The sequence below is a fragment of the Tenrec ecaudatus genome, chromosome 10 (genome assembly GCF_050624435.1).
Source record: "Tenrec ecaudatus isolate mTenEca1 chromosome 10, mTenEca1.hap1, whole genome shotgun sequence".
NCBI classification, from domain to species: Eukaryota; Metazoa; Chordata; class Mammalia; order Afrosoricida; family Tenrecidae; genus Tenrec; species Tenrec ecaudatus.
The window spans coordinates 32,247,934-32,261,605 of NC_134539.1; the positions used below are offsets into that span (position 1 = coordinate 32,247,934).

At 49.6% G+C, this 13,672-nt stretch overlaps 1 protein-coding gene across 1 annotated transcript; it reads right to left on the bottom strand.

The window, feature by feature from the left end:
* Positions 1 to 5,847: 5,847 nt before the first annotated feature.
* On the bottom strand, positions 5,848 to 11,497 carry LOC142458467 (protein SPATA31F3-like). Its single transcript, XM_075559495.1, has 7 exons — positions 11,354 to 11,497; positions 10,713 to 10,758; positions 10,135 to 10,195; positions 8,104 to 8,290; positions 7,798 to 7,999; positions 6,150 to 6,338; positions 5,848 to 6,065 (listed from the first exon to the last, which is right to left on the bottom strand). Exons 1-7 carry the CDS (start codon positions 11,495 to 11,497, stop codon positions 5,848 to 5,850), a joined length of 1,047 nt encoding a protein of 348 aa, XP_075415610.1.
* Between the last annotated feature and the right edge of the window lie 2,175 nt (positions 11,498 to 13,672).

Below are 13,672 nucleotides of genomic sequence, written 5' to 3' on the forward strand. Positions count from 1 at the left end.
CAGTCGCGTGGAAAGAAGAGATTGTAGACGCCCTTCCTTGGAGGCATCGGAATGAGCCTTACTTCTGGAGGCCTGTCCAAGGCCTGGTTTTCCAGAGAGCTGCCTTCTCAGGGCTTGTTATTCACTCAACTTCTTTCATCTGTCTATGTAGAGTTATTTTTTCATTCATATTTGATACGTGTTCAGCCACTATTTTTAAACAAGATTTCCACTCTTTCAAAAGCCTATTCTTGCTGTTTATCTGTGATCTGCTTTAGGCAAGTACGACCAGCATTATGATGTCACCGACCAGCAGCAGAGAGATGAAGCCGTCTGTTCCCATAAAGCCTGTCCCAGAAACCCCATGAGGATGCGCTAGGTGTTAATAACCCACCTGATGGCAGTGGATTGGGGGTTGTGTTTGTTTTTAAAGTAGATATAATGGTGCTTAGACCAGGTTTAACAATATATGTGTTAGGAAGTTGTCCAGTTTAAGATCAGTTTTGGAAACATAACTACTGATGGATTAAATGTTGAGAGTGAAACTGAAAAAACAAGGAAAGTTCCTAGATAATTATTGGTCTGAGGAATCACATGGCTGTATGGTGCCCTTAGATGACAAGGGTAAGGCTCAGAGAGATATGAATTGGGGGTGGGGTTAATATTTTATATTTGGCTATGTCCTCTTTGAGGTGTCCCTTTACCTTAAAGTGAAAATGTCACGCAATGGGGGCATGGATTGTTCTAAGAACCCCCAATAAGGTGATAAAAAAAAACCCTTCCCTGGGGGATGGATGACAGAAAAGTGAGTAAACAGAGACCTCGGTCAATGTAAGACATGAAACAAATAACAATTTATAAATTAAGGGTTCTGGAACGAGGGTATGGGAAGGAGGGGGGAAATGAGGAGCTGATACCAAGGGTTCAAGTAGAAAGAAAATTTTTGAAAATGGTGTTGGCAACAAATGTACAAAAGTGTTTGTCACAATGGATGGATGGATGGATGGATGGATGGATGGATGGATGGATGGATGGATGAAGAGCTGTATAGGCCCCCAATATAATGATGAAAAAGAAAAGAAAATGTCATGGAAGGAACTGACAGTAGTGGTCTAGATGTGAGGGTGTAGGTCTCATTGGCAATATGAACTGACAAGTTAGCTAGAAGCCATGAAGAGGTGAGAGAGGACTGGCTTGGGAAATGAAGTAGCATGAGGGATGTGACATTGTGGGGATTGTAACCAATGGCATGACATGAAAGAGGTTAGAATTGTTGACTGACAGAGTGATTTGCTCTATAAACCTTCACCCATTCACACACAAATTCTTTTTTAATAAAAACAAAAGAACCCCTACATTTTAATACACTTGACCCCTAAATTTGACAGAATTGAAAGCACGAGGCCAGCTAAGATCTGAAGGAAACGAAAACTAAGAGGAGATAAAAGGAAGCGAACCGAGAGCGGAGTCCAACGGGATTTCCATGTGGAAGTTACGGGTTTGGTAGAGGGGGTGCGTAAGCTGAGTGTCTTATACTCCCCATTGGCCTCCCTCCTCCTGCACATGAACATGCTCCGCTCTCACGGCCAGGCTCCCTTTGTCATGACATGGCAGCTCTGTGATCACAGTTGGCAAGGTGTCACACTGACCATCGAATGCATCCCGTGTCCTCACACAAACCGCCTACACGGAGAATGCTGCCCTCGGAACATGTAAACATAGCAAATGAGTGGGGATGATTAAGGTGGAATAACGCTATGAAAGGAGTCTGAACCTGTGCCTCATGGGCCTCTGGCAGGGACCAGGGAGAGCCTCTCCATCTCACTGACCAGCTCTGTGGGGCCTAGGCAACCACACGGGCCAAGGGTGTGACGGTCCTGAAATGTTGTTTGGCTTCCGTGGGAGGTTATCACGGTAGCTTTTCATGACAACTCAAAGCCCTCAGAGTCCAAAGACGGTGCCCTCATCATGGCCTCATTCCTATTAGACTTTTATGGGCTCGTGAATATTCAATGGTGACAGGACCTCCTTTACATCTTATCCTCTTGAACTAAAATGAGGAAGACTGACTTACTCTGCACTTGGGAACCTCAAATATCTCAATAATTCATTAAGGGGGGGGGGCATGTGTTCCTGGGCTGTCTAGAGGCAGAGCTGCTGGCTGAAGCCATGGGAGAATGGGATGACTCGGAATCAACAGAGGTGGGGACTAGGAAGCACCTAGCGCTACATCCAGGTGCAGAGTAGCTGGCTCAGCAAGACCCCAAGGGCAGTGTTGGGTTGCTGGAGTCCTGAATCAACAGCCAGGCACTGGAGAACAGCCAGACCACTGGGAGCCTGTCTGAGCTCAAAATGCAGGCCTCTGGGTGGTTATTGCCAAGTGTCACAAGCGGGGAGTTCAGTGTGTCTACATGTGCGTTTGCACTTCACATGGATCCGGGTTCCTTCCTACAGCTGTTCCTTCCCCCGGGTGACCACCTTCTCTGTTCAGAATGTGGCTCTCCCTGAGGCACTCAGGCGCATGCCAGGGGCCAGTAGTGGCCCCCTTGACACACTTCACCCTTCTTACAGAATGCTGTTCATGGTCAAGTCTCCTGCTCAAAGCCAGGACGGAGGACATTCATTTTCATGTATCCCACATGTAGCTTTAGAAATTGTTCTTCTATAGTCCAGGGCACAGCAATGCAGGACCAAAAGCGGGAGGCAGTTGACGTTGGTGATGTTGGTCTCTCTTACTCAGTGGTTGTGCAAACGGGGAAAACCAGAGTTCAGAAGCTCTCTGCTGTCATCACCCCAAGCTGCTCTAGGGGTTACCTGTCCCATCTTGTAATGGCGATCACCATTCAGTCTCCACCTACAGGAGAGCAGGGCAGATGTGCCGGCTGTCCACAGTCCACTTTCTAGAAATGGATTCTGAAGGTTTGCTCTGAGCGGTCCCTTGGGCCCACTTTGAGGAAGAGAAAGAGAACCTGCACCGTGATCTCCTATCCGCCGTAGATGTGCCTCAGGCAGCAGGGCAGCAGCGTCCCACATGGAGGTGCAGACCCTGTGCTCTGTGGAGGCAGCGGCCATGATCTAGACGTGTTCCCTCCTTCCTGGTAGCAGTGAAACCCGGCCCTTCCTCCTCTAGCTGTTGAGCCCTCAGCAGGGCCTCGCTCTGCCTTTCAGAGGTTTGCTTTACTCTTTTCTGCCCAATCAAGGCCCTCACCTCCAGGGGAGCCTTTTTCCAGAGGTGCATTGCCACCCTCAGAATCCCAGGAGAGCGAGGAAGGGCTCATCCTTCATGGAGGCATGGAGCGCAGCAGGACCAGGGAGCTGTGGCTCCAGCCTTCAGGGGGCTGCTCCGCAGACTCTCCACAGCACCTTCTCTTCATAGAGAGTTTGGAAGTTGGGGATGGGAGGGCTCCTATCTGCCTTCTTGTTGCCCCTTTCCCAGCTCTACTGCTGCTTCCCACTTGGTCCCTGTGAACAGTCCCAAAACCAACACACACACACACACACACACACACACACACACACACACGTGCCCACATAGCACCTACTGCCTGACAAACCCAGCTGGTCAACTTGCTGAGCTGCAGCAGGACCAGGGGAAGATTCGGGCTGGCTTTCACTTCCTGTGGTTCACACAGCCAGAGGGGCCCAGACTACCGATGCTCTCATTGAGCGTCTCTGTTCAAGCCCTTCCCACGACACCACAAGTTCTCTGACAGTCCGTTATGCTGGGGACAACATACATCCTTTTCTCTCTCCATCCTTGCCAGGGGGGCAGATTCCCAGGTCCCAGCCGAAGAAGTCCCCACCAGGAGACATTCAGCACCCGTGTGACGGCGTAAATGCTGAGTTTCTCCAGCACAGAGAGGCTGCGTTTTCTGACCAGGCATTTGTTTGCCCCCTTACAGATCACTACAATGTGTTTCTCTAGAAACCAGAGCTGATCTTGTTAAGGCCTCAACACCCCCACCCAGGTGCACATTCGATTGTAATCAGGTGTCTCTGAATACAAGTTGACTGCTTTCTTCTGTGAAGCATTAAGGATCTGCTCCTCATTTGTGTGGCCTGATTCGGGGTGTCATTAAGTGTGGCCTTAAAATCAAAGTCACGTCACTTCAGAAGCATCTGGCTTGGATTTTGATGCTCCATTCAATGGTTCTTCTCGGTGCTTCTGCCCCCAGAGGCGTGAGGAAACCTAGAAAATCGAGCCATTTCAGGCAAAAGGAAGAGTACTGCTCACAGGGCCTGTGGTCGGGCTAGAGGACGCTGTGTTTGCTCACTCCTGCGTTTGTTCGTTTTGCTTATGGACTTCAGCTGCCGTCTTCATGGAAACTCCATTTAAAGCAAATCTGCAAACCATTGCCACAACCTCATTATAGAGACAGCAGTTCTTGGTGTCTGGTTGGGGACCGACTGGTTGTAGCAGGAGTCAGGATATTGGGAGGTGCTTTGTGTTAACGGCGAACACAGTGTCAATGAATCAGGCCCTTAGAGAGTAGCTCTCCTAATTGACTGGCCTTGGATCAATAATTCCTTACACGTGATCTTTAGGAGCCAAGAAGAACTATATACATATTATTAATTTTGCACCCATAAAGTCATCCTTGAAAAGTAATAAGAGGCAAAGGACATTTATAGAGTTTTAAATACAGGAATGGACATATATAGATATATTTATATATGATGATGGGGAAATAGATCTATGTGCATATATTTATAGGTTTAATATTAAGGTAGCAGATGGACCTTGGTCCTCCACTCACGGACTCCCTCAACACAAAAACACTACCTACTACATTGTTGCCTGATGTTTATTTCATCTGCTTCCTCAGCCCACTCCCATCATCAACCCCTTGGATTCTCGGCTGTGTTTCCAGTGTTTCTATAAGCCGATGGTCTGCGAAACCTACTGAGAGAGTTCAAGCGTTTTCCAGGCGATGAGAGAGTGCCGTCTCTCCTCTAGCTGGCCAACTGCATTGTGGACCCTCCAAGCTTTGGACGTAACGTTGCCCTGACTACAGGAATTCTCTAGCTAGTCCCCGTCCTCTGACCGGGCACGCTACCTTCCCAGCACCGCGCCTCTACTCATGCTGAGCTCTCGGCCTGGGGAAGCTTTACCACCGCCACCCTCTGCCACTCACCCTTTGAAACTCAGTGCCCACACCGTGTCTTCCAGGACACTTGCCACAAACACGCCCCACACTGCACTCCCCACACTGCACTCGGAGCCTTCCTGTTTCCTTTTACATCTTTGCTTGACCCAGCTCGTATTTATGAAACTGCTGTAAGGCTGGCTTACGTCACTCTCTACCATGGAACAAAGCCTTGTGTTGCGCTCTGTGTGTCCCTGGTACCTGAGACTGTGCATGACACCAAGCAAGTGAATTGTTTGAAGGCAAGGCCCAGCTCAAGGTCATTTTCATTGTGACCTTTTTTAGGATGTCTTCATCAAATGATTTGGTATATCTATACATACAGATGTGCATAAATATAATTATGTGTTGTATTATAAGAGATATAATTTCCAATGAATGCTGCCTAATGAGGGCCAATAATGTATTTCCAGCCACAGCTTTTGGTCAGCACCCCATCACATCCACCTCTCTCAGGCCTTGACCCTCAGTGTCCCACTCCTGTCCCTTCGTCCATCATGCAGAGCGGGTAGGAGGAGTCATGTGAAGTCCTGACCCAGCAGAGCTGGGTGCATAAGCTCTTCCACCATGCTCAACCTGCCCTACTCGCTCCATCACTCACGATCTCAGAAATGAGGAGACAGCGACACAAGGCGGCTCTTTGGTGGTAGAGTCTATTGGGAGAGGGCCTCCCCTCAGGTGCGCATGAATGGAATCATGGGAGGCCTTTTCCAGGAAGGCCTCAGCGGGGCGTGGCCCAGCTTTGGGAATCCATGCACTGCTTTCGCTCAGGCCGAGCCTTCTCTTTGGGACAAGCATCTTCTAACCCGGGAGTGGAGATTCCAGGTCGACTGTCTGCTTGCACATCACAGTTCAGCGGATCACTGTGCTCTGGGCACTGGTGATGGTGGCACGCGATCAAGGACTGGCAAAACTGAAGGGCGCTCCCTTGGCGCTGATCTGCAGGGCAGGAGGAGGCATGAAAGAAGGGCAGGCTCGAGTCTTCAGCTGGGGGAGGCCGGGCCTTGGGTTCTCCGGCCTTACTGGACTTAGCATCCCCCACGCGGCTGTCGCTAACGTCAGGGCTCTTCTCAGCCGTGCCTTGCTTCGCTTTGGTCACTGTCACAGACTTGGAGAGGACAGCGCCTTGCTCTTGCCATTGGCTTCCCGTCCTGGGGTTCAGCCAGTGGAGGAGGCACTTCATCTTACTTCGCAAGCCGGCTTCTGGAGCTTCTGCAAGGAGGGGGCTTTTGTGAGGATGGGCTGTTTGTAGCAGACCAGGTAAAGTGTGACCCTGACTTTGGGGCCCTGCCAAAGTGCACCCTCCACCAGAAGGCCCTGGAAAATGGGCCCCCGAGGCCTGGCTTGGTAAAGTCTTCCCCCAAATGGTTTGTCCTGCAACACCTGGCTTGCTGACCCTGAAACGTTTGACCCTGCAGAGTATGGCCCTAGAACACATGGCCCTTCAAATGCCAGCCCTGCCAATGTTGATCCAATCAATTGACCCTTGGTGGCCTGGCGCGTCCATGGCTTTCTCTGGACCCATGGGTTGGGTGAAGTCTTGGGCTTCCTTCAACTGCCTTTTGGGACATTCTCTCGGTTCCCTTTGCTACATGAGCTCTTTGGGATCATAAGGTAAGGGTCAGGCTGCTAAAGACAGCCGCAAAGAACCCTGAGCTGCAAGGCTGCATGCCGTGGCTGTACAAAGTCAGCCACATCCTGTTAGCCCAAACCCACTCAGGCACCCGTGGGCCACGCTACATTTCTGCCTGAGAAAGAAGATCCCAAACCCATTTAGGAAGTCAGGGGCCCTGAGAGTATTGCTTTAAGTACCCCCATAAGCCCTTAACAGGTGTTTGTTGTCTCTGTGGGGAAAGCCCCCGCCTTCCCACCCCTTTTCTGTGATCCTCTGTGGCTTTGCATTTTCCGGAGGTTTTGTCTCCTTTTTGGGGTTGGGGATGAAGTGGAGGGCTTGCCCTTGCCCTTCACCTTGCACAGGCTAAAGCTTCCAGGGCTCCCCCAGTTGACAGCTATGTTCTCTGACATGGATCTGGGCTTGGTGATGGTCAGGTGGGTAAGCCCAGATAGGAATGGGAGGGACAAGGCAAGGCTGAAGTTTGGGGCAGCATGGAGATGGAAGAACAATCAGAGAGAGAGAGAAACCAGGGCACCCCTTTTGTGAACACACCCCCAGGGGCGGGACAGGGACTCATTGCTTAGAAGAGAAGCCACAGAAGGAGCAGCTGGTTTGGGCTGCAGGCTGTCCTGTGAGTCAGCCGGGGAACAGCAGAGACCACTGAGGGCTGGGGGTGGGGACAGAGTCTAACCAGAGCCATAGGTTGGGGACTTCTTCCCAGAGACATTGTTGCTCTCAGTAGATCCAGAGTGGATCTGCCCAAAGCCCAGAAAGCCTCCCATGAGCCCCAAGCCAGGGAGAGGAAAGGGCTGGCGGTAGCATTTCGGAGGAGAGAAAGAGTTGATGGGGGTTCTAGGTTTTGAAAACCATGGGAAGTGCGTGCTGTAAGCTGCCGGTGGAATGGCTCTACATATCTTGAGCGCCCTGAGGGTGGAAATGTGTTCATTGATAATTACGTTCTTAAAGAACTTTCTAGGCTTGGAGCAGCAGGTGTGCAGAGAATGCAAGGTCTGTGTGTTCTAGGCTAAGGGGACCTAGTATTCAAGGGACACTGACCTTTTTTCTCCAGGATAGCTGCAGAATTATTCTTCTTCTCCGGCTGCATTGCAGGGCTGCCCGGCTCCACGAGGCTCGAAGGATGCAGGGTGTCTAGGTTCCCGGACAGGCGTGGCAGTGGGCAATCCTGCCCAAGCTTCAGGTATTCATGCAGGTATGTGCAGGTATTTATGCTGAACTCGTCCGAGAGCGGGGCAGCCATCTGCGTTGAGGGTTGCTGAACTGCTACTTGTGACAGTTTGGTGGTTGATGCTGATGAGCATTTTTAGAGTGCTTGGCGCCCAGATGCAGCCTGGGCTCAGAGACCCCGGGCTCTGACAAATTCTCTGGGCCAGAGGAGTACTGTGCTGGCCCCAGGGAAGAGGAGGTGACCAAGGTGCTGTCCCCCTGCAGCAGTTGCTGGATTTCCAGAGCTAAGTCATTGCAGGTGGGGCAGCCGGGGTCTGCACAGAGGATGCTCCGCACGCTTCCCTCCCGAGGAAGCCAGTTGTGGCTGGGAAGGGAAGCATGGCCATTACTGCTGTGGTCCCCTCTGCCCCTGAGGGCACTGTGGTCATGGCGGGGCAGGGTGAGGGGGCTGACCCTGCCCTCTCATAGGCTTGTAAGCCCTGGGCCTTCCCCTGGGGGATCCTGCTTGGCTGTTTTTCCTAAGAAAGGACCATTCACAGTTCTTGGGCTTGCTGGATTTGAGAAAGAAATTTGAGGGATCAGTATCGGAACCTAAATTGTGCGGTCCTGGTGTGCAGAAGGCAAGGGATGGCAGTGGGAGCCTAAGATTCATTTGGGCAGCTACATAGGACATAAGGCTCCAGAGAACTCCCGCTATCGAAAATTGAGGGCTGGGAGGAACATGGTCACTAAGCAGAGTGTTTGGGAGAGAGGAGGACAGAAGATCAAAGGCATCAATCTGACCTGACAGTTAATGTGTGTCAATAGATCCCCCAATGATGCAGGCTGGACCTGATATGTTTGCTCATAGTAGAGTGTATCTCAGGGGTGTTAGGTCACTCTGTTGAAGCTGTGTTATATGCTTTTCTTGTTTTTGCTATATGAAACCCAGGACTGATGAACCAATAGGGACAGCAAGTAGAATAAGGTGTTTTTTTCTTTTGAGGGGGGTACAGTAGTGGTAGGGTGTGTAAAAGAGAGACAGTGTCAAGGAGTCTACATGTAAGTAGTCTGTGTAGAAAAAGAATGTTTGGAAACTGCGATAGCAATTTTGCAGTCCCACTTGACATGATTGAAATATGGAATGATATGTTAGATGCATTAAATCCCAACTAATAAAAAATGGTGAATGGAGAAAATGGGACCATTCAGCAGGTTAGACCTGGCTGAGCTGAGGGTCTGGGCCTTGTTAGGCAAAGACTCTGACAACCCACATGCAAGTGGGGGCATCTGAAAGGACTGAGACCTGGGGTTCGGTGCTCTTTGGACCTGTGTTGCGAAGCTAAAGTAGGAAGCCCAGCAGGTGGGGTTGGGAAAGTGCTATGGTCCTTTAGCAACAGGACCAAGAAACCAATCCTGCTATCAAGTATTTCCCAGTTCAAAGGAAAGAAAATGGGATTCTCACAGGCACTCTGCATCCTGGGAGCTGTACAAAGCAGCTCTGGGACTGTACAAAGCATCTCTTGTGAAGGACCCCATTCCCTAGAGCGCTTCACAGGCTAAGATAAAAACCCTCTTGTGTAGGGCTGCCCCAGAGACTGGCCTCGCTGAAGACAGATCGGAGGAGACTCAGGCTGGACCCTGAAAGAATCCTGCTGCTACAGCACCTAGGACAATGTGGACATGTGTCTGTAAACCCATTCTCTTGGCTGGACAACTGGTTCCATTTCTCAGTTCGGCCCACGTGGAGTCTCGTCTGGGGTGCACGGCGGTCAGGCCCTGAGCGCAGGGGTTGCCGTGGCTGTGGCCTGAGAGTGCCCTTTGGGAGAGGCCTCTCTGGGACGCCTTTGAAGGTGACAAGACTGTCCGCGAGGAACCAGCCTCCACTGTGCACTGTCCCCTCCCAACGTTTCCCTCTCTGCCTGCTTCCCTCTCTAGTGCCCTGGTGCCAAATCATCACAGGCCAGGTGGCGTTTGGGGCCCGCCCCAGTCCCCCCAAACAAAAACTCACTGTCATGGAGTCAATGCCAACTCATAGTGACCCCACAAGACAGGGTAGAACTGCCCCCTTTGAATTCCTGAGGCTGTAACTCTGTACAGGAGAAGAAAGACCCAGCTTCCCCCTGCAGGGTAGCTAGTGGCTCCAAGTTGCTGGCATGGTGGGTAGCAGCCCAAAGCATAATCACCACACTGCCCGGGCATTGGGGCCAGCCGAGAGTCCGTAGTCACCTTTTAATGAGCAAGAGCAGCTTCCACGGTCTCTCAGCTTCTGCCTGGGATGCTCTCCTAGCTGATAAACCAAAAAACAATGTCACACGGGGCAGAGGAATGCTCAGGGAGCTCCCACAGGAGGCGGAATGCTCAGGTCTTTGATTCTGAGTGGAAGGACACTGAAAACCCCACCAAGAGTCGCGCTCTAAGGCATGTCTGTGTACCGGGTACAGTGATGTGTGGCCTCATGTGTACACGCGTTTGCTCTTCAAAACTACCGTAACACGATCCTATTATGCCCATTTTATGGACAACCAGACTCAGAGGTGGAATGACTTCCGTAAAGTCGGTAAATCATAAACCATTGAAAGACTTTTGCCCACCCTCTTCTCCTGCTCCAGGGGACTGCGGTGGAGACTTGTGGAGCAGATCTGGCCACCTGCTTTCTATCTGTGGATCCTTCTACGAGAAGTGATCACCTGGGCGAACTGGAGCCTCTGTTGTAAGAGCACCTGGCACTCAAGGTCCGAAAGAGTTAGGATCCAAGGAAACCCTGCCCACAATGAAGGGAGCTGAGGGGCAAGTGGGGATTTTACCTCTTAATGCTGCTTCTCTAGCCTTTTGTCTCAATCTCCGATGACGCTTCAAGACAAAAACAAGAATATGAAAGTTTTTCTTTAATGTTCAAAAATTAGTGAAAACCCATCAACATGTACTAACCCATTCCTAGAGAGCAAGCTGTACTCCTCTGCCGTTCCATAGTCTAGGCTACCTTTTTTTCCCCAACACTTCTTGTCCCAGGGGCACACGATGGAGAATTTCCATGTCAGCTCCTTTCCTCCCTCATTTCAGTATGCCATACCTCCACCCTCAACCCCAGGAGAAGTTGGGGGGCACCAATTTAGGATGAGACAGGAGGAAGATTTGAACAAATGAAAAGGTTGAGGGCTCTAGTGGAGTAATCACCCAAACTGTGAGATCTTCTGATGACCTGGAGAAGCTGCTCAACTGGCCTCACCACAAGCCAGAGGGCTTTGGATGAGACTGTCTACACTGCTGTAGACTCTAAGAATTATTACCAGGCTCTGCAAAGAAAGGACTCGGGATGCCTAAGTGGAAGCATCGTATTAGAAATTAGAATAAAGCAACCCAAGGAGAAGGCTAGGACAATCAAGGGAGTAAAACTTGTGTAAGACTCCCCCAGGTCAATGGGTAGTCAGTCACATGCTTTCCCTACCCAACAGCAGCTCCTGTTATGTCCCAACCTTAATCCACGATGGATCCTTTTGACCTGCCAGATAATTAGGGCGATAATGAAAACAGACCCAAAGTTATATAGAGAACAATCAATGTCCCAATGGACATTGATGGGGATCAACATGATCTAAACATCATCCGCATTAGAAAACCAAACATCTCTATGTCTAGGGTATACAAGGTGTTGGCTCAATGCCTCCCCATGTTATATCTTATCACCTCAGTGGATGGCATCACAAAGCCCTCCTGTTTCACTGTGGGTGTGGTGTCAAAGGCCACCATCTGTCCTAGGGGAGTGCATGTGGGAGTCAGTCTGCAGATCTGTTAAGGACATCTGTTTGTTAGTGAGAGTCACAAAGTCAACTACAGAAGGTCCCATTTTATCTCCATTCTCCACCCCCCACACTCACCTGACAGCTTAGCTCTCTCTATGACAACAGTCAAGCCACCACTAACCCAGGAAACCATTTTTAGGTTCACTGGGCACCTTAGAAGAAACTCCACCAATTCCTCCACTTATACTGGAAACTTCTGTAGAAGCACACAAGAGGTTGGGGCAGGCAGAGTCTGGCTGAGGCTTTCCCTACTTCTTCCCTTTCATGGGTAAAGAATATAGGAAGACTTTTGCTGAGTTCCTGGGTCAGGGTCTCAAAACTGCTATCAAAACATCAGCTAGGGCTGTGGTGTCGTCTGAAGCTGTCAGAGTTCTTTTCACTGCACCTGAAGATCTCATGGGTGTTTGCTTCTTTGGTGACAGCAGGAAGAGACTCTGCTGCTTTTGAGTCTCTGCTCCAGGGGAACCTAAGTCCTCTTTTAAAGCGCTCACATGAGTAGGTCAGGCTCGCGTCCAATACTCCCTTTTGAATGACTCAAAGTCAAACTGATTGGGGCGTGTATTTATAGCTGCAAAATGCATCCATCTTTGCCATATAATGTAACCAAATGGTGAGAGTGACAGCTACCAGAATCAATCACAGATACCACCTGCACCCAAATAGAAGGGATTGTATAGGTGTATGCACCAAGAGGTAGGAATCTTGGGGGCCATCTTAGAACTCTGTCTACTGAAAACCCCTCTAAATAAATGGTTTTCCAGAATCCAGTGTTCCAACAATCTGCCCCCTGATCCAAACTTTGATGCTACCGGTTTGACCTCCATCCACTTTGGTAGTCCTCTCACCCTGTTATGTCTAATTTTCACAAATGATCTTGTCCTACCGAGTATGAACTGTCAGTCAAGCAGTTCTTGGGCTACAGTTTTCTAAGGGGACAACTTCGACCTCCTTTCAGCATATATTCTTCCAGTCCTCAGTACAGTGAGCACTCAGTATGTGCCTGCATCTAAGCTGGGCAGAGTGACGGGCACAAACTCATGTTTGTTTCCTGTAATACTGTCCATTCTTGTCATGGAAGCATAATTTAATACAATAAGATGTCTCCTTTTTAGTGTATAGTGCTGCAGATTTTTAACAAATATCTATAATCACATAATCACCATCAAGATACAGAATACTTCCAAACCCAAAGTGCCACTGCACCACCTTGAAAGCAACCCCTCCCTTCAGCCCCAGCCCCTAACAACTACTTATCTGCTTCGTTTCTGTGCTGTTGTTAGGTGCCATCGAGTCCCTTTCAACTCATAGCAACCCCATGTACAGAAGAAACCTACTGCCCAGTCCTGCACCAACCTCATAATTGTTCCTATATTTGAGCCTATCGTTGCAGCAACTGTGTCGATCCATCTCATTGAGTGTCTTCCTCTCTTTCACTGCCCCTCCACTTTATCAAGCATGATGTCTTTCTCTAGAGACTGAGCGCTCCTAATAACATGTCCCAATTTTGTGAGACCAACTCTCTCCATCCTTGCCTCTCAGGGCCATTCTAGCTGTACTTCTTCCGAGACAGAACTGTCTGGTCTTTTACTAGTCAATATTCTTTGCCGATGCCATAGTTCAAATGCGTAGGTTTTCCTTTAGTCTTTCTTGTTCACTGTCCAACTTTCAAATGCATAGGAGACAAGTAAATATCATGGCTTGGGTGAGGCACACCTTAGTCCTCAGAGTAACCTCCTTGTTTTGCAGCACTTTAAAGCAGTTTTGTACAGCAGATTTACCTAATGCGATTCCTTGTTTGATTTCTTGACAGCTGCTTCCACAAGCATGAATGATGGATCCGAGCAAGATGAAATCCTTGACAACTTCAATCTTTTCTCTATCATGATACCTATCGGTCCAGTTGAGAGGGAGGTTATTTTCTTTACATTTAGTTGTAATTCATTGAAGGCTGCAATCCTTGATCT

Coding starts and splice junctions, on each gene's coding strand:
- LOC142458467 (XM_075559495.1), bottom strand. CDS start 11,497: ATGTTGATCCCCATCAATGTCCATTGGGACATTGATTGTTCTCTATAT. Junction 10,759..11,353: donor ATAACAGGAGCTGCTGTTGG/GTAGGGAAAGCA, acceptor TTTGTCTTGAAG/CGTCATCGGAGATTGAGACA. Junction 10,196..10,712: donor TAGAGAAGCAGCATTAAGAG/GTAAAATCCCCA, acceptor TTGGTTTATCAG/CTAGGAGAGCATCCCAGGCA.